This window comes from Oreochromis niloticus, linkage group LG11 (genome assembly GCF_001858045.2).
Source record: "Oreochromis niloticus isolate F11D_XX linkage group LG11, O_niloticus_UMD_NMBU, whole genome shotgun sequence".
NCBI lineage: Eukaryota > Metazoa > Chordata > Actinopteri > Cichliformes > Cichlidae > Oreochromis > Oreochromis niloticus.
Window position 1 is genome coordinate 16,811,673 of NC_031976.2, and position 25,268 is coordinate 16,836,940.

The 25,268-nt window shown below is 40.0% G+C and overlaps 1 protein-coding gene and 2 long non-coding RNA genes across 5 annotated transcripts; all 3 read right to left on the minus strand.

The window, feature by feature from the left end:
- Positions 1-1,434, minus strand: LOC112848152 (uncharacterized). Of its 2 annotated transcripts, none has more exons than XR_003222101.1 (3): positions 1,362-1,434; positions 1,085-1,156; positions 1-72 (listed from the first exon to the last, which is right to left on the minus strand). It is a non-coding gene; the product is annotated as an uncharacterized LOC112848152 (long non-coding RNA). The 2 variants fall into 2 exon arrangements; XR_003222102.1 differs by having other exon boundaries at positions 1,085-1,153; positions 1,362-1,430.
- Positions 1,435-13,981: 12,547 nt separating this feature from the next.
- On the minus strand, positions 13,982-19,140 carry LOC100703576 (C3a anaphylatoxin chemotactic receptor-like). Its single transcript, XM_003458415.5, has 2 exons — positions 19,007-19,140; positions 13,982-15,592 (listed from the first exon to the last, which is right to left on the minus strand). Exon 2 carries the CDS (start codon positions 15,576-15,578, stop codon positions 14,532-14,534), a length of 1,047 nt encoding a protein of 348 aa, XP_003458463.2. The 5' UTR covers positions 15,579-15,592; positions 19,007-19,140; the 3' UTR covers positions 13,982-14,531.
- A 2,596-nt stretch (positions 19,141-21,736) lies between these two features.
- On the minus strand, positions 21,737-23,978 carry LOC112848154 (uncharacterized). Of its 2 annotated transcripts, XR_003222105.1 has the most exons (3): positions 23,694-23,978; positions 21,958-22,140; positions 21,737-21,879 (listed from the first exon to the last, which is right to left on the minus strand). It is a non-coding gene; the product is annotated as an uncharacterized LOC112848154 (long non-coding RNA). The 2 variants fall into 2 exon arrangements; XR_003222104.1 differs by lacking the exon at positions 23,694-23,978 and having other exon boundaries at positions 21,958-22,512.
- Between the last annotated feature and the right edge of the window lie 1,290 nt (positions 23,979-25,268).

The window sequence follows — 25,268 nt, forward strand, 5'->3', positions numbered from 1 at the left end:
CTTGCTGCCTGGACGACATAAGGAGGTGGGTCTATTCTCCGTTTCCAAGGACAAGCTGGCTGGTGCTGTCTGCTAACCCAGGCAAAAAAGAATATAATGTTAAGACATTAAGTGACCTGACACTTTAATTTCACTTTACAATGCAATGCATGGCATGAATTGTTATGCCAGTTGGGTAAGATTACAAAAATAGAAATGGTCAACTGTATGGGTAAGTGTTATAAAAATATATTGTATGTGCTCACTACCACATCAGAATTACCTGTTCAGAGCTATAAAAAAACAAACAAACCCTTTGTCATGTTTTCCTTTGTTTTGGATAGAAATTAGACAAAATTGAGTTAGCAAACATGCTTTAAGTGAAAGACTACATATCAACTGTGGTTATAGACACCAAAGATCAGATATATACAGACTGGTTATACACATGGGTGGTAGGGCTGCTCAATTAATCTAATTTTAATCGAAATTATGATCTGGGCTTTCAACGATCATTAAAAAAGGAGTCGAGAGAATGAGTTTATTATTAGCACCTCCCTCGTGCTTTTCTCTCGCGCTGCTCCATGTGGCAAATCGAGCGCACCTCTCTGCATTTCGAACACGCGTCACAACAATTTTAGAGGAGCTAACAGAGGGAAGCTCGGAAAGCTAAGCAGAAGTTATTTGGAGAGGAGAGTGACTGCCCTTGGTTGAAAAGAGATAAAAAAACAAAAAAAAAAAACCTTCAGTGGTGTGGAAACATTATGGGTTCGCGAAGTCAGACGTGGATCAAGTAGACATAGTGTGTAAACTTTGCTACAATGTCATAGCTGCACCACGGAGCAACACTGTAAAGTTCACTAAACATACATGTTTATTTTTTATATTGCAAACATTTACACTGTTATCAGTATTTGCACACTATTTTATGACAATCTTTAAAGCCATTACTCAATACATTGTTATTGTTAAATAAATATTGTCAAATAATGGAGATCTAGATTTCAGTGAAAATAATCGTGATTATCATTTTTGCCATAATCGAGCAGCCCTATGGGTGGGCATACCTTGTAATTTCTTAATAAGGAATATTTTTGATATTTACCTTGGTACCTGGGGAACATAAGGAGGTGGGTCTATCCTGTGTTTCCAAAGATAACCTGGCTGATGCCGTCTGCTAACCCAGGAAAAAGGGTATAGAAGACATTAAGTGACCTGACACATTCATTTCATTTAAATGTTCTGCATACCATGCACTGTTATGCCAGTTGTGTGACATTATAACAAAAAATCCTAAACTGTATGGGTTAGTGTTCTTAACTGTCTCAAACGTGTTTGGAAAACTGTTCGACTGTCTGTGATCACTACCATATCCTCATTACCTGGTCACATGGAAAACTACTGACTGGCTCATCTTGGTTGTGGCCAGTGAGCATTGGGACAGCAGGATCGACCAGTCAGTGGTTTCCAGCGCTTCTTTTGTGCCTGGGATCTTTTATTTTTTCTCGCATCTGGTAGAATGTCAGCATAAAACAGAATATTAATTATTGGCATTTCAAGCAATTTTTTATTTTAACCCTCTGATACATTGATAGACAAGATGACTACAAGAACAAAAAAAAAAAAAAAAAATCTCTTTTCTTTAAATAGACATATTGATAGTGTCACTACCCGGTCTTAAGGCTTTGTTAAGTAAAGTTCCATAACAGTTTGTATATTGTAATTGGGAAAGTGATTACCTTGAAAGTTGGGAGGCAGATTTGTTGACCACGACAGTTATCATTTTGGTGTACAGTAATTGGGAAAGTAATTACCTTGCAAAGCTGGGAGCAGTGTTGTTGCTGAGACGCTGGTCGATGCCAGCAGCAAGCAAACCCGATGTTCACAGCTCACAGTTACCACCTCAAACTTTTCAAACAAATCTTACAAGAACAAAGTGATTGGCTTGCAAACATAGGAGACAGTCTTGTTGCCCACAACAGTTTTGTTATAGAGTAATTGGAAAATTGGGTACCTTGCAAGGCTGACAGGCAGTCTCGTTGCTGGAGGCTCTGGCTGAGGCTCTGGCAGAATGCCAGCTCCTGCTTAACACCTTAAACTTTGCAAACAAATCTCACAGAACAATTAGCAAACTGATTGGCTTGTAACGCTGAAATGTAGCCTTGTACTGTCTGGTTTAGATTTCCACTGAGAGACAAAGAGGAACTTTACTGTTTGGAAGAGAGTAAAAACACTGTACCATCTAATCTTAAAAGTTTTAATTACAAACAACAGCTCTATTTTCTAGATATCACCTGAACACACACAGAAAATATAAGGGGGACACTTACCTTGGCTGAACAAGAGTTGAGGTATTAAAGACTGCTGTAGTTAACGCCTTATGAAGACAGAAAAGAGGTGTGAAACGCGGTACAACGAAGCTATTGATTCGGACGCGACAGTAGCCTGTTAAAAGTTTTAATTACAAACGATACCGCTGGAATACAGTCGAAAGCTGTGTCCCAAAACGTCGGCTGCATCCTCCAGAGGCCGCGTTTGAAGGCCAATTACGTCACAGCCAGGAGACAAAGGCTGTCGAAGGACCGGCCCCACGTAGACCGCGAAGGCCGGGTCCTCCGAAGGATGCAGCCGACCATATCAGCGTCAAACATAGAAAATTCCTTTCAAAGTCAATTTCAAACTAGGACCAAAGAGGCTTAGCTATGCTCAATATCCGCTAGCTAGCTTTAGCACAGTGCCGAAATCCAGACAAAGAGCTAACCCAGAAACACACGAAAAAATCTCTTTCAAACCTACATTTCAAAGCAGAGGGACGCAGATACGCTTAAATTAGCCGATCAGCGTCTAACCACAGTCATTTTGTACATATTAGCGTTCATACATAGAAAATTCCTTTCAAAGTCAATGTCAAACGAGGGCCAAAGAGGCTTAGCTATGCTCAATATCCGCTAGCTAGCTTTAGCACAGTGCCGAAATCCAGACAAAGAGCTAACCCAGAAACACACGAAAAAATCTCTTTCAAACCTACATTTCAAAGCAGAGGGACGCAGATACGCTTAAATTAGCCGATCAGCGTCTAACCACAGTCATTTTGTACATATTAGCGTTCATACATAGAAAATTCCTTTCAAAGTCAATGTCAAACGAGGGCCAAAGAGGCTTAGCTATGCTCAATATCCGCTAGCTAGCTTTAGCACAGTGCCGAAATCCAGACAAAGAGCTAACCCAGAAACACACGAAAAAAATCTCTTTCAAGCCTACATTTCAAAGCAGAGGGACGCAGATACGTTTAAATTAGCCGATCAGCGTCTAACCACAGTCATTTTGTACATATTAGCGTCCAAACATAGAAAATTCCTTTCAAAGTCAATGTCAAACGAGGGCCAAAGAGGCTTAGCTATGCTCAATATCCGCTAGCTAGCTTTAGCACAGTGCCGAAATCCAGTCAAAGAGCTCACCCAGAAACACACACAAAAAAAATCTTTCAAACCTACATTTCAAAGCAGAGGGACGCAGATACGCTTAAATTAGCCGATCAGCGTCTAACCACAGTCATTTTGTACATATTAGCGTCCAAACATAGAAAATTCCTTTCAAAGTCAATGTCAAACGAGGGCCAAAGAGGCTTAGCTATGCTCAATATCCGCTAGCTAGCTTTAGCACAGTGCCGAAATCCAGAGAAAGAGCTCACCCAGAAACACACGAAAAAATCTCTTTCAAACCTACATTTCAAACCAGAGGGAGAGAGATACACTTACCTTGTAAAAGCTTACGGGTGTCTTAGTAAACACTTCAGAAAATCCCTGTAAGTTCAATTCCAAAGCGGAGGAGGGGGAGAAAGACGCGTTACCACCGAAGAGATAGCGACGCTGTCTCAGAAAAGCACGTTTACGGTCAATTTCAAAGCGGAGGAGGAGCGAAGAGACGCGCCGTTGATAGTGTCGTCATTGCTTAGTGTCGTCATTGCTACCCAAATAAGGGTAGACAGGCCGTACCACTCCGGACATACCACTAGAGAGAGCCAACACACCACAAATGAAGTTTGAAATTTGTTTCAATGGGACCAAAAGATGGCGCCAACACACCACAAATGAAGTCTGTTTATTTGGCGCCAAAAGATGAATTGGCCTAAATTTGCACTAAAATATTAATATTTAATAAACTATAAAAGTTATAAACACCAAAAGTCATAACATAGTAGTCCAGCTCCAGCCGCACAAAATGATCTAACATATGTAACCCTAATGTCAAAACTGTTTGGCAGAGGAGCGCGGGAAAATTTTCACTAAAATATTAATATTTAAAAAACTATAAAATTCATAAACACCAAAAGTCATAGCACACCATTCCAGATCCGGCCGCACAAAATGAGGTAACATATATGAAGCTTGTCTCAAAACTGCGGGGCGAGATTCGCTGCAAAATTTCAGGCGGAAACTGGAGAATAATAATAATAATAATAATAATAATAAATCCGAGGAATAGTAATATGTGTGCCTCTTGTCATAGGCACACATAATAATAAATCCGACGAATAGTAATATGTGTGCCTCTTTCCATAGGCACACATAATAAATCCGACGAATAGTAATATGTGTGCCTCTTGGCATAGGCACACATAACTAGAAAGCGAAAATTTCAGAAGAAATTTTATGTGTGCCTATGCCGCTGCTAATCACTGTAGTTGCCATTCATACGGCTACAGACAGCAAAACTCAGAAGAGCAGCCATTCTCCACCATGAACTATGGTAAAAACAAACACCGCTCACGCTTCACAGATGACAGCTTACAGTTTTGTGTAAAGATGAAGTTACTTCGTACAGCGCCGATTTGCAGACGCTGTGCACACAGGTTCATGAGCAGAAGTCCCATTGTACCACGGCAGACCCGACAATGTTTGCATGAACACGCTTTGAAGCATTACATTATAGACCACTTTTCACACATGCATTCACTTTTTGTTTTTTGTTATTTCTACACAGTGTTCTGAATTATGAACAATGGTCTACAGCCAATCTTGTGTATTATTATACAAACTTTGGTTGTGAGATTCAGATAACTATTTAATAAAAGCTAAATATTTTATATGAGAGTAAGAAAGAAAAGTATATCTTTATGTCCACCTTTCTCTGTTAATGCCCTACCTGGCCCCCTGGCAAAAGCTTTGCTAGATCCGCCCCTGCACAGTTACCAGCTGTCAGCTACACAAAAAAATGAGCTTGGTGTTTGTCTCTCAGAAACAGTTCATAACTTCCCTTCAACTCATTCATGTCACCTAAGGGTAAACCTGTTTCTCCATCACCTGTTCAGCTCTGATGATTCAGTAAGGATATCTGGTTTGGAACAGCCGTTTTTACAGCTGTGGCTGCAGCAAACATCAGCTGATACTAGAAATTAAAAGCAAATGAATTCTAACAACAGCTGATCAAGCTTAAACGTGCTGCTGTTGTTTAGCGCGATAAACAAACAAGAGAGAAAAGCCGATCATTGATCAGTTTCATGACTGAAGTTTCAACAGGCGAGAGAATGACAGGGGAGGCTTCGTAGACAGAATAAATCGTAATATTTTCTCTGAATGTGGCACGATTCCGTTTGTACGGCAACTCTACGAACTAACCATTATGAATAAAATAAAGTCCAACGTCAGTAACTTAGCGCGCACACAGCTGTACATAAACTCCCGTCGTGCTAGCTAGCACGCAGTACGATTGTAAAAAGTCAGCACAACGGAAATAAACTACACCTAAACTCTGTTTATATCTGACCCAAATAGAGTGCAGTTCATAACTTCTTACCTGAAATTCAGTTCACCTCACGCTCCTGCCTTCGCTTTCCCTGATCCATGATTCTAACAACAGCTGATCAAGCTTAAACGTGCTGCTGTTGTTTAGCGCGATAAACAAACAAGAGAGAAAAGCCGATCATTGATCAGTTTCATGACTGAAGTTTCAACAGGCGAGAGAATGACAGGGGAGGCTTCGTAACAACAGAATAAATCGTAATATTTTCTCTGAATGTGGCACGATTCCGTTTGTACGGCAACTCTACGAACTAACCATTATGAATAAAATAAAGTCCAACGTCAGTAACTTAGCGCGCACACAGCTGTATATAAACTCCCGTCGTGCTAGCTAGCACGCAGTACGATTGTAAAAAGTCAGCACAACGAAAATAAACTACACCTAAACTCTGTTTATATCTGACCCAAATAGAGTGCAGTTCATAACTTCTTACCTGAAATTCAGTTCACCTCACGCTCCTGCCTTCGCTTTCCCTGATCCATGATTGACCACCGCGTTAGCAATCGCCTGCCCGGCCTCATATGTCTCGTTGGCGGCATGTCCTTTGTGTCACACACCGGTGGGTAGCTGCCCTCTGTTGTAGCTCCACCACCAAACAACTCAGTTATTTTTTCCACATCCAGCTGTAACTCCGATTCTATGCGAGCATTTGCGAGAGACCGGGGAGGTGAAAGGAGAGAGAGAGAGTCCCCTCGCTATCCATTTGCAGCCAAGTGCGGCAGCTAGCTAGGTAGCCGGCTAGCTGTCAGGCAGGACCGAAGTAGTCAGAGCACTGTCGCTAAATATGGGATGTCTTGATAAAACAAGCAGATATTTGAAGTTTACACACCTACATTCTCGCCTGAAAATATCTTAAAAGCTTATTTTGTGACCTAGAAACATGAATAAAAGACATATAAAACGAAGTGGTGGCCGCCATTGTTCAATCTGTAGAGGCGTGCTATGAATTGTGGGATATGGAGTTTTCAACACAAGGATAAATCTTTTCGGCTGTACTACTCCCGGTATACCACTAGAGAGAGCCAAGACACCACAAATGAAGTCTGTTTCCATGGTGCCAAAAGCAGAATCTTTCTCAGGAGCCTAGAAATTGGCCTAAATTTGCACTAAAATCTAAATATTTCAAAAACTATAAAAGTTATAAACACCAAAAGTCACACCATACTAGCCCAGCTCCAGCCGCACAAAATGATGTAACATATGTACCCCTATTCTCAAAACTGTTTGGCAGAGGAGCGCGGGAAAATTTTCACTAAAATATTAATATTTAAAAAACTATAATATTCATAAACACCAAAAGTCATAGCACACCATTCCAGATCCAGCCGCACAAAATGAGGTAACATATATGAAGCTTGTCTAAAAACTGCGGGTCGAGATACACTGCAAAATTTCAGGCGGAAAAAGGAAAATAATAATAACTAGAAAAATTTGCATTTCCTGCGAAAATGCTGTGTGGATGCCTCAACGCTGAAGCTGTCTGCTGAAAAGCTGAAGAAGATGAAAACTTGCAACAAGTTGTATGGTGGTGAAAAAAAAAAGTTTTGCGCTGAGCAGGATTTGAACCTGGCCCTCCTGGACTCAAGGCAGCTACTCATCTCACTGAGCTAAACTCATTCTCTCAAAAAAAGAGGAGGAGAGACTGACAATTCTGCTAAAATGAGCAGAAGCTGCTCATTTTTTGTGCTGAGAAGAGGCAAAAAGGCTGAAAAGTTTGCAGAAAAGAGATAAATCAGCAGAATATCTGCAGAAAAGAGGTAGAACAAAAGAACAAAAGAGAAAACTGAAAACAGGTTTTGCCATGACCGGGATTTGAACATGGCCGTTCTGGTCTCAAGGCAGCTGCTCATCCCACTGAACCAAACTCATTCTCGCAAAAACAAGAGATGGAGAAAGGGGCAATTTTGCTAAATGAGCAGAAGCTGCTGAGAATTGTGCTGAGAAGAAGTGAAAAGGCTGAAAATTTTGCAGAAAAGAGGTGAATCAGCAGAATTTCTGCAGAAAAGAGGTAAAGAAGCAATAAGTTGCGCTGAAAAGAGATGAATCAGCAGAATTTATGCTCAAAAGAGTTTTTTTCTGAAAACAGCTGAGATTTGTGCTGATAAGAGGTGAAAGGGCTGAAAACTTTGCAGAAGAGGTGAATCAGCAGAATTTCTGCTAAAAAGAGGTAAAGAAGCAGAAAGTTGCGCTGAAAAGAGATGAATCAGCAGAATTTCTGCTCAAAAGAGTTTTTTTCTGAAAACAGCTGAGATTTGTGCTGATAAGAGGTGAAAATTCTGAAATTTCTGCTGAAAAGAGTTCAATCAGCAGAATTTCTGCTGAAAAGAGTTCTGCAGAACTCTTTTCAAAATTCTGCTGAAAAGAGTTTTTTTTGCTGAAAACAGCTGAAAAAGCTGGGATTTGTGCTGAAAAGTGGTGAAAAAACTGAAAATTTTGCTGAAAAGGGGTGGAAAAGCTGAAATTTGTGTTGAAAAGAGTTAAAAAAGTTTAACTGTTAACTGAAAGAAATGTTGCCATAAGCGGGATTTGAACCCGGGCCTCCCAGTCTGAGAACGGCTGCTTATCTCACTGAGCTAAAACACAGCTCAACCGGGCAAGGAAAACTAGTGAGGCCACTGATGATGTGCAAAAATGGGCAAAAAATATTGCAAAAAAAATTCAATATCTCAAAAAGTATAGAAGTTATGAGCACCAAAAGTCATAGCACACATTAGCAGAAAGAGCAGAATTTTTTAAAGTTTGAACTGAGAAAATCGGCTGAAAACTGAGGCAGTAGTTAAGCGGCAAAAAGTGTACGGAAACCCCAAGAATAACTAGAAAAAGTTTGCATTTCCTGCGAAAATGCTGTGTGGATGCCTTAACGCTGAAGCTGTCTGCTGAAAAGCTGAAAAAGATGAAAAGTTGCAAAAAGTTGTATGGTGGTGAAAAAAAAAGTTTTGCGCTGAGCAGGATTCGAAGCTGGCCCTCCTGGACTCAAGGCAGCTACTCATCTCACTGAGCTAAACTCATTCTCTCAAAAAAGAAGAGGAGAGACTGACAATTCTGCTAAAATGAGCAGAAGCTGCTCATTTTTTGTGCTGAGAAGAGGCAAAAAGGCTGAAAAGTTTGCAGAAAAGAGATAAATCAGCAGAATATCTGCAGAAAAGAGGTAGAACAAAAGAACAAAAGAGAAAACTGAAAACAGGTTTTGCCATGACCGGGATTTGAACCTGGCCGTTCTGGTCTCAAGGCAGCTGCTCATCTCACTGAACCAAACTCATTCTCGCAAAAACAAGAGATGGAGAAAGGGGCAATTTTGCTAAATGAGCAGAAGCTGCTGAGAATTGTGCTGAGAAGAAGTGAAAAGGCTGAAAATTTTGCAGAAAAGAGGTGAATCAGCAGAATTTCTGCAGAAAAGAGGTAAAGAAGCAATAAGTTGCGCTGAAAAGAGATGAATCAGCAGAATTTATGCTCAAAAGAGTTTTTTTCTGAAAACAGCTGAGATTTGTGCTGATAAGAGGTGAAAGGGCTGAAAACTTTGCAGAAGAGGTGAATCAGCAGAATTTCTGCTAAAAAGAGGTAAAGAAGCAGAAAGTTGCGCTGAAAAGAGATGAATCAGCAGAATTTCTGCTCAAAAGAGTTTTTTTCTGAAAACAGCTGAGATTTGTGCTGATAAGAGGTGAAAATTCTGAAATTTCTGCTGAAAAGAGTTCAATCAGCAGAATTTCTGCTGAAAAGAGTTCTGCAGAACTCTTTTCAAAATTCTGCTGAAAAGAGTTTTTTTTGCTGAAAACAGCTGAAAAAGCTGGGATTTGTGCTGAAAAGTGGTGAAAAAACTGAAAATTTTGCTGAAAAGGGGTGGAAAAGCTGAAATTTGTGTTGAAAAGAGTTAAAAAAGTTTAACTGTTAACTGAAAGAAATGTTGCCATAAGCGGGATTTGAACCCGGGCCTCCCAGTCTGAGAACGGCTGCTTATCTCACTGAGCTAAAACACAGCTCAACCGGGCAAGGAAAACTAGTGAGGCCACTGATGATGTGCAAAAATGGGCAAAAAATATTGCAAAAAAAATTCAATATCTCAAAAAGTATAGAAGTTATGAGCACCAAAAGTCATAGCACACATTAGCAGAAAGAGCAGAATTTTTTAAAGTTTGAACTGAGAAAATCGGCTGAAAACTGAGGCAGTAGTTAAGCGGCAAAAAGTGTACGGAAACCCCAAGAATAATAAAGAATAAAGAGAAACAGGAAAACAATTGTGTGGAAGCCCTTTAGGGCATCCACACAATAAAGAATAAAGAGAAACAGGAAAACAATTGTGTGGAAGCCCTTTAGGGCATCCACACAATAATAATAATAATAAGAAGAAGAATAATAAATCCGAGGAATAGTAATATGTGTGCCTCTTGGCATAGGCACACATAATAATAATAAGAATAATAAATCCGAGGAATAGTAATATGTGTGCCTCTTGGCATAGGCACACATAATAATAATAATAATAATAATAATAAATCCGAGGAATAGTAATATGTGTGCCTCTTGGCATAGGCACACATAATAAATCCGACGAATAGTAATATGTGTGCCTCTTGGCATAGGCACACATAATAAAGAGAAACAGGAACTCAATAGTGTGGATGCTTAATCAGCATCCACACAATAATCACTGTGTAGCTGCTGAGCAAAAGTACTTTAATTAATGTAAAACTAAATTATGATTCCCATCAAATAAGAATTAAATAAAGAAACAAAATGCCCATTTCTTATCCACTAGGTCTTACATAGTTCAACCAAAACCAAAACTATATCATGAACTACCACAGTTACTCAACACATGTGGCTTCTTGCTCCATGTTGTTTTGCATGTCTGTATTTATGTGTGTGTGCAAGTTAGTTTAGCCTGTATGAATTCCTTTCTCATAGTCACATGGATATGTGTAACCCTTTTTTTTTTCACTTGTTTACTTTACGAAGAACTTTGAACTCTCAGGTTTCGATTAATCCCCTATTCAACAAGTTTCCAGTCTGATTTATGTGCAAACTAGATAATAGGTGTTTTGTTATATATGTTTGAAATTACTATTGTAAGTAGTTATATATTTCTTGCCTTATCTATTTTTGAAGAGGTTTTTCAAGCGGCCATGCAAAAGTTATCTATTTACACATGAGTCACTGTTAGAAACACATTTCAGTTTCTTTTTAACATTATTACGAACATACACTGCAATTAAAGCTGATAAACTCGTTATTAGAAAGTATTTAACTCCTTGGTGTGAAGGGGGGTGTTGAAGGTAGACTGGTACACCCTGACACTAACACAGAGCATAACCAAGGAGCAGCTGCCTTAGGAATGTGTGGGGGTTATGGGAGGATGGTGTTCCTGTATTTGTGGTCCCGCAGCAAGGTACAGACACTTTAAGGCTGACCCCACCCTAGAGGAAAAAATGTAGAGATAAAACCTATCTGTAACACCTGCAGAACTAGGGAAGACTTTTCTCATACAGCACAAGACCCCTGACTGGAGGACAGGTACGATTGCCATGCGGAAAGGCCACAAGGAGGACTAACTAGGGAGGGCTAAAGTTTAAACCATGGCCTCTCTCCATTGATAGCCAATCACAAGTATTTTCTGTTTTGAATATATTATTTTAGTTATGAATTGTACAGGACTTCTGGGTGTGCACACTGCTTGACACTGAGAAGTCCACAGCTGTGTCCTGGGCTATCGAAAAACACAGCTAGTTGCTAGTCAATACAATATGCTGCCAGATCCCAGAATACACGTGTATGTTACAGTCACAGCTTTTCTTTAAGTCTCAGCATTTTCCTTCCTTGTTTTTATGGGTATTTCTCCAAAACATGCATTAATCATTCTTGAGAATTCTGCATTGGTAGCAATGCAATGCATCATTATTTCACAGGGGAGTATTATCAAGATGTGACAATAGCAAAAGTGGCCAGTAGGTGTCACTGTCAAGCTTGGTTTCAGATTGTTTTGAAACTATTGCATAACGGCTTTGAATGTGTCATTTTTTTTCACAAAGCCTTGCTTTGCTCATTACTGGGAAACACTGAAGTTGCTCCAAGAACAAGTGCATGATCACTTACAGATAAATGGGGACCAAGGACAGGAATCCAGGATGAGTCCCAACTTATTCATTCATCATGTTTTTCTTTATAATTGCTTTGAAGAAAAAAGAAACATTTATGTCACAATAAAAACCTAAAAAATCCCCTTTAACCCTTTAAAAAAATCTGAAGTAGTCCCAGTTTGAAACTGAGCTGCAATGACAATGATCTCAAACACACTGACATTGGAGTAAAAGCATACCTGTGTTTTATGATGCAAATATATGGTCACAAATATAATTTGTTTTACCAGTTAATTGGTGAAGAGGTCTTGCTTACTTTAGTATTAAAAAGAATTTTACATGGGTTTATGGAAATGTAATTGTGCAGCTTTGCCACAAGGGGGAACTAAAGCTGGGTATGGTAGGCTGATGACCTGACAACAGATGAGAAAGAGCCTGCAGACAGAACACAACTTAGTTGTCTCATCTCTACCTTTACTGCCTAAAACAGGTTACTAGTGTGAGTTATCTAATCCAAATGCAATTCTAAAGACTGAAAACCTTTGTATGTGAATCTTAAGATATATAGAAAAGGATTCAAAGCAAACTGATCAGTGTTAACGATACTAAACAGAAACTTTTTTGTAAAGGACTCTGTGAGCTAATGCAGTTATTTTGTATATTTATAGACAGAAAACAAAGTAACCATGTGGGTTAACAGTATGATTTGGTGTTGTGGATTTTGTTACGAGAAAATTGTGGAGAAAAAGGTAAAAGAATGTGTACATGAGCATAAAGGATAAATAGGGAAATTCTGTTTAACAAAATGAAATAAAGGAAGGAGAACTCACATCTCCTGTATCTACCATTTGTATATAAAACAGAGCCACCTGAAGGCTTGTTTTCCTCTTTAGGCTGCTGCCCTTTAACACTGAAGCGTTTATATAAAACAGCTCCCTCTGCTGGTATATGTAATGTGTTTTCTGTGATTTTAATGATTTCTCATCAAATGAGTTGTAGAACTAGCTGTTACGTTCCCCTAAAAGGGTCCAGGCGATTAGGGAAAGTAACAAAAAGTGTCCGGGTCGGAAAAAGGAGACAGAGAGGCAAAATGATTAAATTAAAGAGTTTTATTAAAGTTTCTATTAATAACTCAACTAAAAGAGACGGATAAGCCACTATCACCATTTAAAGAAACAAAACAAAACTCAAACGTCGGTCAGTAAACTGAAAAGTAAGTCAGAAAAGGGTTAGTAACCAAACACACTCCTCTCCGCCAAGCAGGAGCAAACAATCACAAGCTTCAGCTCACTAGCTGCAACCACCAAACACTCACACAGCTCACTAGCTACAAACACACAGCTCACTAGGTAAAACCCCTCACATGGCACTCTGGCACCAGAGCTCATTCAAATGAATGAAGGTTGTTGGGATTCAGAGATTCTTTTATTGCTACGATATAATCTGCCTTATGATGAATGCATTAATAACATGGTTTACAGTATTATTTTATCAGTAATATTTCTTACAGGGTTCATATTGCATTGAATATGTTTGTCATCACATTCATTCTATTCACAGGTTGAGTTCATTCTATACACAATGCATATCTGTGCTTGTTTAGAGTTGATGTTCCATCCAAGAGGGTTTTAAGCTTCACTGGTGAGAGTGTCCAGGTGATACATGTTGAGGGAAGATGAGCACATAGCAGGTTAATTGCATGCATGCTTACAATACACATATTAATCTAGTAGCAGGCCTGAGCGAAGGCCCAGTGTCTTCTGCTTCTTTTTGAGACCTGCGCCAATTCTGTCTACTTAGTGATTGATGACGAGGGTCCATTATTAGCTCTTAGAGACCCTGAAGCTTGAAGTTTATTACCTTAAAAGGCAGGTGTTATAGAAAAGAGAAGTTATGTCTGTTAAGTTATGTCTGTTTATAGTTATTAGAGATGTACAAGATATACCCTTGTCTGTAAACAATGACTGTACACAATGTATTTTTGACCTGTATTGACGTTTATGTGTGGGTGTTAATTTTCTATGCTATAAAACCAGCATTCAATGTATTTTTGACAGAGGAAGCCATATGCTGATGTTTCCTCTCCGGTGTTAATAAACTCATCGTTTGATAGCACTTGTCTGGTGCCTCTGTCGTTTGTTGTCTGGTCTGCAGTTGATCGATCTCGCTTCAAGGTCAAACAGGAAGTCACAAGACAAGAAGCACAGAGACAACAGTTCTGAAATTAGGAAGGTGAAAACAGGACAGACAGGATAAACTTAAAATTAGAGAAAAACTAGGTTCTAAAAAAAAAAGTAAAAGTAAGAAAACGTAAACACAAAACCAAGACAACCAGAAAGAAAACAATCAATTTCCACAATTTGTAAATTAAAGTACAAACCCCATGATAAATAAACACAAATACAAAAATTATTGCGAAAATCAAAACTTGGGCAAAAGACACAGGGACCGAGACAGTCACAGGTAGTATAGACTTGCTGTACAATATCACAGTAATAATATATAATATACTTAAAAAAAGAGAATGCTTTTGATCAACAATCCTAAAATTCATGTTATTAAATCAAAAGAGATTAACTGTATAATTTGAGAGGATCCATGAATTTAAAGAAAAGTTTATTTGTTAGACACAGTTAAAGTCACTATGTACAGTACAATGTATTTATCTCTTTAATCACATTACAACTGTGTGTCAGACCCTGACTTCTTATTGTTCTGAGTGGTTGCATTTGGAGGAACTTCTTCCTGGAAGGCAGTCTCCAAGATGTTGTGGATAGATTTGTGGACTTGATTCTTAAAATCCTGGCCCATGAACACATACAGCAGTGGATTCAGGCAGCTGTTGAGACAAGCCAAACAGATGGTGATAGGGATCCCGATAGCCAGGACATGCTCTAATGTTCCACTTGTAGCAGCAGATCTGTGTTTCTCAAGTTCAATTAGACCCATAATGTGAATGGGAGCCCAGCACAGAAAGAAAGCAATGATTATGGCAGTGATGATCTTAAAAGTGTGACTTGATTTCCTTGCCAGAGTGCTGCTTCTTCTCAGACGATGGATTGTGACGGCATAACAGGAGACGATGGCAGAGAAGGGGACTGCAAATCCCAGGAGAAAGCGGGAGACTAATGCCAGCTGAATGAAAGATGATGGTTTAAAGTCATCATGAAGGTCAAACTTGTGCAAGCAGATGGTTTTGGCTTTAGTGTCATTCATTTCCTTTGTTTCCATAAAGAAAAACCATGGAATGCTGAATATCAGATTCACCATCCAAACACACAGACTCACATAGGATGCCTTACGTACATTTCGGTGGTTGTGAGCCCAGACCGGCCACACCACAGAAACACACCTGTCCACACTGATCACCACCAGAAAGCTGACACTAACAGATAAGTTTAGAAAGCCTAAAGTGGTGTTTAGCTTGCACATGACTTGGCCAAAAGACCAATGAGACAGTAACAGGGATGTCACGGTAATGGGAAGAAGTGCACAAAAGAAGAAGTCGGCCACAGCAAGGTTGAGAAACCAAACTGCTTTAACAGTTTTCTTCATCTTGAACCCAGCCACCCAGATAACAACTCCATTCCCGAGCACACCGAGGACAGAGACCAGGGAGAGAAAAATGGCACACATAGTGTTGAGAGAATGTCTCAACTCAGCGTACTGGTAAACAGGTGCAGTGGTTGTGTTGAGTTGATGAAAAGATCTAGTGGTCATCTCCATCACTGCCTTGGGACCTGCAGTGGTATCAAAAAAAAAAAGAGATAAATCCATAATGTAAAATTCATCTTTCATTTTTTGTTTCTATTACAACTAATTGCATTGAATATTTAGTCATTTTTTCAATTGGTACTTAATGTCTAGTTAGTTGTAAATAAATCTTAAACACTAACTGCTTCAATTAAACACTGACTGCATTTATCACTTGTAAGTCAGATCCCACATAGCAGACAGGTCTGGCCCGGATCTGGTCTCAAGCTGGCACTGCTGGGTGACTTCTGGCATGATAAGTGGTATGTCATCCATATATGGGCCAGGCCTGGGGTAGATGGCACTGTTTATGTGATGGCATGACACATCTGGCCCAATTGTGGTTTGGTTTATGTGGCCCAGGCTCATAGAAAACAGGTCTTCCCTGGATCCGGCATCAAGCTGGCACTTCTGACCGACTGGAGCCATGGCAGGGTGTACGTCAACCAGATGTTGGTTAGGTCTGGCAATAATGGCACTATTTATGTTCCTATTTTCCTATTTTAGTTAGAAGACCCAAATGCCATGTTGCAATACAATACAATCTCGTGTCTACCACTGGGTTGTTTGATTGATATACCTTTATTAGTCCCACAAGGGGGAAATTTCATAAGGCTGCCGACCTATTGCACGCAATGGCGGCGCCATCTTACCCTCCGACCATACATACATTACACAAAACATCACATGGGGAAGACAGGTCAGAGGGGTATAACATGGAAAAGCACAACATGAGGAAAGATAAGGAGAAAAAAATAACTCCCCCCAGACTGAGCTCCAACAGGGAGATCAGTTTGGGAACAGAAAAAAACACCTCTGCACATAGCACATGAAAAAACTCTTAATACACCAAAGAAACACATGACAAGCAACAGGGGCGGGTAAAGGGTGAGAGACAGCCGATTTAGACAGTACATCCGGGCCTGCAGCCTATGCGCTGGTCTCCATGATCCACCGTCAGCATCGGAAGGGAATAAGCGTCGAAGGCGTTTGGAAAGGGAGGGGGGATGAGTGTGTGCATATCAGTGTATATGTATGTGTGTGCGTGTCCAGAGTTCAGCTGAGACAGTGTCCTTCGCCGTGCCAGGCTAAGTAAACAGTCTTCCAGCCAACCCAGGTGGCCTTGCATAGAATAGGAAGGAACAGACTAAACACAGTCTGTAATCAGGGTGTTGTTGTACAGCTCCAGCCTTGCAACCGCAGCTGGCGCCGAGAAGGTATCCACATGAAGTGAAGGTGCTTTTTACTTTAGTGCGAACAGCTTATATGAATTTCAAAGCAGTTCTACAGTCCAACACTGGTCTCTCAATCTCCCGTTGGAGAGCCGCGAGCTTCGCCATACTTGCGTTCTGTGATGTTGTCATTCTTGTGCTCAAGGAGCTGATTCTGAAAAACTCACGACAGTGTGCCTCCCCGAGATGTCATCCAATTTACGCTCAGAGATGTTATGCCGAGCGAGCCCTTCCGAGATGTAATCCAGTCTGCACTCAGAGATCTTATTCTGAGTATTCACAGCAGCCGTAGCCTTTCCAAGATCTTATCTGTGCTGCACTCAATGAGCCCATTTTGAGAAACTCACGCCTCGTCCCATCGTTTCAATTCCAGCGGGCAGCCTTGTGGGGGTTTGAACAGCCGGTTCCGCTTTCTTAATTCTTCGATAAGCCAGGACCAAGCCAGCTCCGATCAGCCAGAAGCCTGTTATCATGGTTCCGAATAGGTAGAAATCTTCAGCAGTCAGGCTCACCCAAGCCCAGACTTCTCGTTGAGAAAGGGGTGTCAATTGCATTCAGAGACCAGTTGATCAAATCCATAATTCCTCTTTTAGGTTTTAGAAAACAGACTGTGAGAGATTGTTCCAGGGAAAAGTCATACAAAAAACACGAGACTAGACAAGGACATAAGAGGCTAAGCAGGGAAGCTAAGGGAGAGGAGGAGGAGAGGAGAAAAATGCGACCGCCTTCGTCAAGAGCAAGAGCAGATAAGCTCAGGAGGTAGAGCAGGTCACCTACTTATCGGAATATGCCGTTTATTCTGCACCACATCTCTGTGCGTTCATCATTTGTTTGAAGTCAGCTCACCTCCTGTAACCACTTTTCCGAGAATACGCGCTTCTTTTGTGGTTTGGACTCCTTCTGACATTTCTTTGGAGGTGGAGGAACACCAAAGTAATTGCTTAAAGGAGCTTGCTTCTTTGACATCTGTAAGTGTTCTAAACAAATGTCTGTCCTCCTCCAGAAAATCTTATTTATGCAAGCGCGCGTTGCAACTTCTTATCTGGTGCGCGTCTTTTATTTTGACAGCGCATGCACACCTGTGGACCACTTATGTGCACCCCTGTGAATAGAGCACTTTGAGCTCTATCTACTGTTCTCTATAATCCGGGAGAATAGAAAGCGCCATATAAGAATCAGTCCATTCACTGTGTGAACAGAGTTTCGGCATGTTACTTTTGCACTATTATGTTTTTATTATATGGCTTGATCAAGGTACACATTAGGCTGACATCTGGGGCCAGAGCTGAAACTGTTCTCGGCCAGCAGAATGTTTGGTTATGTTTGCAGTTATGTTTGGTTTTAACAGGTTCATGGCTCATGTTTCTAAAAAGAGGATTATTATTATTGTTGTTATTATTATTATAATTATTATTATTATCATTGTTGTTGTTGTTGTTGTTATTATTATGAACATATACAAAGTAAAACATTGAGTCAACGCACACCCCACTTTTCAGTTATTTATTTGTAAAAAATGTTTGGAATCATGTATGATTTTTGTTCCACTTGTCACGTGTACACCACTTTGTATTGGTCTTTCACGTGGAATTCCAATAAAATTGATTCATGTTTGTGGCTATAATGTGACAAAATGTGGAAAAGTTCAAGGGGGCCGAATACTTTTGCAAGCCACTGTATAAATTCAATACTGCTGGTCACATATGTTTCATTTGTGAAAACATCGAACTCTTTGACTCAGAGGGTTTTAAATTCCATATGTAGTAAATAGATGTTTTTATATGAAAAAAAGTAATTTGCTCATTTCACCAAATTTTACATTATTACAATACATTGGTCCTTAAAAGTCATAGTTACACACAAGAAGGCTTATTTCACCAACCTGACCACTGAGTCTACCACTCATGTCACTAAATGTAAAAATTAGTGGATCATTTGCTTTGATCAGTGTAGTTAATTTAGTCATTCTCTTGTATTTAATCTATTTAAATGTGTTTTTTTTTCCTCTTTTAATGAGAATTACATTGGAATTATGTTAAAACTCACCATCTTCACAAAAGTGGTGCTCTTTCTTAAAGAAAACAGTCTAGCTTATATACTTAACCTTAACAAATTAGTTGAGTTTATTACTGACAATGTTACAGCAGCAAAATAATAAATATTATTTACCTTTAGTAAAGCTCTGTTGTTGGTTGTTGATGAATCCACTCCAGAAGAGTCACTGATCAAACTTTGACACATTAATATAAAGGAGGTATGTTCAACCCATTTTGAGAAAAAAACCTGCTGAATTTGGCTTTCAGAAGAAGTCTGAAACCAAAATGAGATCATCTGTGTTTTCGAGTGGCTACCGTATGGGTTTTCTGTCAGCATCCTGTTTTGTAATCTAAACGAAGTCTCTTTATTAGCCGTGAAAGACGGCTGTAGTGAAACAAGTTTGAAAAAACACCTTGTGTGTCTTCAAAAAGTAACATGTGACTAAAACATCAACAGCATCAAGGTTGGATTCTTGTGGAAACATAACGTGAGGATTGAAGCTAAACTGATTTAAAAAAAAAAAAGATTTATTGAAAGAAACCTTTGCAAACAGATTAAAACCAGATTTGGACAAATGAGAAGGATTTCCCGTAATAATGTCAGTTTGCTTTTGTTTTTAATGCAACATTTCTAAAAATGCTCTATGATCTCACAGGATGACGTTCATCCTACACACTCTGCTTCACCAGAAGTGGCTTTCACAACCACAGTTACTTTAAACATTATATTTAAGCCTGTGAGTTCTGAGCCTTCATTGTTGAGTAATCTAACCCTACACGGAGTTTTGCTTTTTCTCAGTTGTTGCGTTGTCAGCAGAGAATGTAACGATTCCTACTAACATGCATCAAAAATGACATTTTCTCCAAAAGATAAAGGTTATGGTTAGGGTTTAGGGTCATCGCCGATGCTGACTTATATATCTTATATATCTGACTTATATATCTTTCATTATATATCTTTATATTATATATTTTTATATCTTTATATTTTTAAAGCAAAACCTCATCTGCTGGTTAGGGGTAAAGTAATATAATTTGTCTTCTGCAGTCTAAATGATAAATATGATCATATTTTTAGTCAGTCAACAGATAAACAAGTCGCTCTGTAACTGTAACGCTCTGTAAGTGTTTTGTGCACTCATGTTTGGATTATGATGGGAGGTGTAGGCTTATGAGTTGGGAAGCAGTTAAGCAAAAATAATTTATTGATAGCAATAATAGATTGGATTGTCCTTTAAGACAACCCCCACTATGGTTTTTCTAAGAGGGGAGAGGAAGAACGTGATGAAGGAATTCAGGCTGTAGAAGCTGAGAGGAGGAATGAGGAGGGACAGGAAGTTAAGGAGGATTCTCAGATAGGAGGGAGTGGAGACAACAGGAGGGAAAGAAGGGAAAAAGGTGGAGAGGAGGAGGCGGAAAAGGCAAGAGAGGAGTAGTACTGGTGAAATGGTTTACTCTACACTCAGAAAAATAAAGGTGCCAACTGGAACCAAAAGTGGTTCTTTAGACTGATGCCATAGAAGAACCTTTTTTGGTGCCACAAAGAACCTTTCAAACAATGGTTCTTTGAAGAACCATTTCTTTCAGTGGTTCATTGAAGAACCTTTAAAGGTGCCCCAAAGGACCATCAAGAAATGGTTCTTTGGGGCACCTTTAATGGTTTTTCAAAGAACCTTTTTTAAAATGGTTCTTTAAAGAACCATTATAAATCTTTCAAAATAAAATGTATCATAAATTGAATTTGAGTAGGGTAAAATAAATACGAGCACAGCATAGACATATATTAACGGTTTATTGACATTTCGTAATATAGCAAAAGACAAAAAGGCATTTTAACCCTCAGCACAACATCACTACTAATACATGTCACATATTAGTCATTTAAACAATAATAATTAAACATTTTTACTATACTATAAATAAATATATGTAAATACTATATCTATAGATAACACAACAATTAATACATGTATTGTTTAATTAATAAGTTCCTAGAGTATTTAAAAGTAGAATGGGAGGCAGAGCCTTCAGTTTTCAGGCCCCTCTTCTGTGGAACCAGCTTCCAGTTTGGATTCAGGAGACAGACACTATCTCTACTTTCAAGATTAGGCTTCAAACTTTCCTTTTTGCTAAAGCATATAGTTAGGGCTGGACCAGGTGACCCTGAATCCTGCCTTAGTTATGCTGCAATAGACGTAGGCTGCCGGGGATTCCCATGATGCATTGAGTTTTTCCTTTCCAGTCACCTTTCTCACTCACTATGTGTTAATATACCTCTCTGCATCGAATCATATCTGTTATTAACCTCTGTCTCTCTTCCACAGCACGTCTTTCATCCTGTTTTCCTTCTTTCACCCCAACCGGTCGCAGCAGATGGCCCCGCCCCTCCCTGAGCCTGGTTCTGCCGGAGGTTTCTTCCTGTTAAAAGGGAGTTTTTCCTTCCCACTGTCGCCAAAGTGCTTGCTCATAGGGGGTCATATGATTGTTGGGTTTTTCTCTGTATTTATTATTGTGCGATCTACTGTACAATATAAAGCGCCTTGAGGCGACTTTTGTTGTGATTTGGCGCTATATAAATAAAATTGAATTGAATTGAATAAAACATCAGAAAGTGATCAAACATATTAGAAATAGCAATAGCTTCATAACAGACCAATAAATCAAGACATTTTCATCAGCAGATGTTTGCATGTTCAGTAAAAATATTTCAACAACAAGTTTTTGATTAAAATTATCAATGAACTTCAGCCTTACCTTATGCAAGGTAAGTTTCATGTTGGACTCATGGTTCTTTGTTAGTCCAGTTTAGGATAATGTCTCTTGACGTATGTATCATATCAAATATATGTCATATCAAAACAACCCCAACACCTGCAGTTGTTTCAGCTTTTCACAGGTGTTTCCTGTCAGCTGGTCAACCTCACTCAGGTGGACATCCATATCAGCCAAGCAAACGACACGGTCCTCCCTTTGTGCTTCAAATCCCTCCCACTCTGAGACAAGGAGCTGAGAGAAAGAAAACAAGGGTCAATTATAAAGAAGAGAGAAAAGTGAAACCCTTCTCAGAAGGTCTGACTCGCATACCTGCAGTCGACCTGTGATGGACTCCTGTTTGGCGTTCACGCCATCCCAGCGACGGCCACACTCCCTCGCTGTTGCCAGCAGCCGAGTCTGCAGGGTGCCCTGGAAGAGCAGAGTTAATGTTCGACGCCTCCTGATCAGGCTCTCCAGCTGGATGAGTCGAGGTCCCACCTCTCGCCGCTACCTCTGAACACACAAACATAAATTGCATGTGAAGCAGGAGGTGCAGATTTTTTTGCTGTTCTTTTCTAAATCCAGGCTTGATCACGTGGAGGTATTTGGAAAACCTTTTTAGCCAGCGGACGACTGTTGTCTCGCAGAAAGTCAAATCAAATGTATGCAATACACAATTAATTCACAAGAACACATTATAAAAAAAGTCCCGTTCTTACGTGATTTCAAGTGAATTCTGCATCAAAACAGGGTAACAGAATTAAAACGAGTGTTTGCAGCAAATGTGAGCACAACGCCTCACTTTGTACAAGCCTGCTATTAAAGTTCTCCTCTATGCAGACGACTTTCCTGTTTTCAAGGCACAACTTGGATCTGCTGTACAAATCTTATGGATACACGCTAAATCAGCGGTCCCCAACCTTTTTTGCGCCACGGACCGGTTTATGCCCGACAATATTTTCACGGACCGGCCTTTAAGGTGTCGCGGATAAATACAACAAAATAAAACTAGTACCGGTACCGAAAAAAAGAAGATTTATTCATAACACACGTGAAAAGACCCAGGAAAACCAAGTTAACAATAAAAACGATGACAAAATAACGCTGAAAACCGATAAAAACCCTGAAAACCATACATTTCAGACCTGAGCCTCAACTCTCGCGGCCCGGTACCAAACGAGTCACGGACCGGTACCGGTCCGAGGCCCAGGGGTTGGGGACCGCTGCGGTAAATGACACAGTAGTGTCATTTAGCGCTACTTGGCGGGGCCCGATGCCTGTCGCTCGGTCAGGCCTCTTCCGGGGCAAAGGGGGCCCTCGGGCCTCCGGCCTCGGGGCCTGCAACTCAGTTCACTCTGGCACAGCTGGCTGCCGGCAGAGCCGGCGGGCACGCCGGTGCAGCCCCCTCTGGCTTCTGCTCCGTGGCTACTGGGTGACCCCCTCGTCTGGGGATCTCCTCAGCCCTTCCCAGGAAGGTGGCACGGATGCCCCTCCGGTGGTACTCCTTGGGCTCTCGCACTCTGGGTCCTCTGGATGTCTGGAGCCTGGATCTCCTCCATGCCTGCTTCATGCCCTGGGGGACGGGGCTATGGGCCTCCACACCCTCTAGCAGACCGTTACATGGGAAAACCTTTTGTATACAAGCGCGTTGATCCACACAGGTGTGCACACGGGTGTTCACTGTTCGTAGACATAAACTACCGTATTTTCACGACCATAAGACGCACTGTACTAAAAGGCGCAGTCTCAGTTATGTGTGCCATTACTGTATTTAACACACACATAAGGCGCACTGGATTATAGGGCGCATACAAGTACCGTATGCGTATTTAAAAATAAAGCGGGAGCAAAACTGAGTTTGGTACTCACATTTTTATTACCAGTAATCGTCATCATCAACAACACATGGCAGATCATGCACTGCCTAAGTCTTGCCAGTGGGAGAATAATTGCAGATGTAAAGGATATGTGCGAGGAAAGGGTTCAGTTTTACTTTGAATTATTTATTTAAAGCAGAACAATGCGACAGTGACTTTCTCCTGTCAGACATTCCTCAAATCTCTTACTCTGACAAGACTTTCCTGGATGGACCTGTGCTTCCTGATGAACTGCTAACAGCTTTGTCTCAGATGGCCATGGCGCAGGCTCCCAGGATAGAGTTTTTTAAACATTATTGTAGAAGATCTGCAAAGGAATCATATTTGAGTGCATTAGGACTGGAGAACTTCCACTGAGTTGTAAGAGGGCTGTTCTGACCTTCCCACCTAAGAAAGGAGACCTAATGGCTCTTAAAAACTGGAGGCAAGCAGCCTTATTGACAGTGGACTATAAGCTGATTACTAAGCTTCTGGCAAATCGTCTAAAACTTTGTTTAGGCTCTGTTATTCATAGGGATCAATCACACTGTGTCCAGGTGCCAGTGCTGCTAGCTGACGCTGAGTGCTAGAGAGGCACGATGGCAGGATGGCTCTGTTAGGTGAACTTTGGGTTTAATAAAGAAAAGTGAGACAGGTGGAAATGTAACATACTGTATATGAAAGAAACTACTTCACTTTCCTAATATTGGTTAGCTACTTAATTTCTAATAGATAATATTGTGTTTTTGTTATTTTAGCCAACATCTATTGTGCAGTCAGACCTTTTATACATATGTATACTAAATGACTTATCTGCAGGCCTGGTGCCAGGCCAAACAGATAAAAGCTTTGGCTCAGGCCAGCTTAGTCAAACTCCAATACATATGAAGTCTACTAAAAACATTTATGCTCTACAAATGACAGATGTTTTAACAACTTCCTGTGTAGTAGACACATTAGACAAGAACTGGACCACGCTGACTGATTTGTTCAATTAAAGTTATTAGAAGTTGTAACTCAGTTGTCTGCAGCTGTTGTGTTTTCAGGACTGCTGTCTTTTATCTGTGAATTATTTAGTATATAAACATTTCCATACTCTGATAAAAACTATATTAATAATTTTTGTGTCCTGTTTTTGGTGATTTATTAATGATAAATTATCACCAATGTTAGATGTCTTACAGATGGAATGAATTGATACACATGGAGTGTGAGACTGTTATTTATAAATGTACATTACAAAAAAAAATCTTTGTTTTGTGCACAAATGGTCTCATAATATAAATCATGGTTAGCAAGAAAAGTCGTAACTGTCATTATCATCATGTACTGAAGCCACCGAGGCCGAATAAAACTGACAGAAAGAGCTTATTCATGTGTTTGTTTAGACAAAGAAGAGAAGTTAAAAACTAAAAAAATAATTGCACAAAGTAACTGCTACATCAAAAATAATAAAATCAAAGTTATCATATATACACTGTTCAAAAAGTTAAAGGAACACTTATTAATTTGATTACAGCATCAAGTCAATTAAACTTCTGGGTTGTTGATCTGGTCATTTCTGCTCATTCAAGTAGCAGAAGGGGTTAATTAGTTTCAGCTGCTTTGGTATTTCTGAAATTAACAGCAGGTGGACTGTAATGTGCAATAATGGGATAAACCCCAAAACAGGAATGGCTTTACATTTTGAGGCCACTGGCATTTTCTCTCTTCATCATTTCTGGCTGTTTGTTCTCTCGTTTTGCATTTTGTTTGGGCCTCCAAATACAGGAGGAAGCTGCTGTG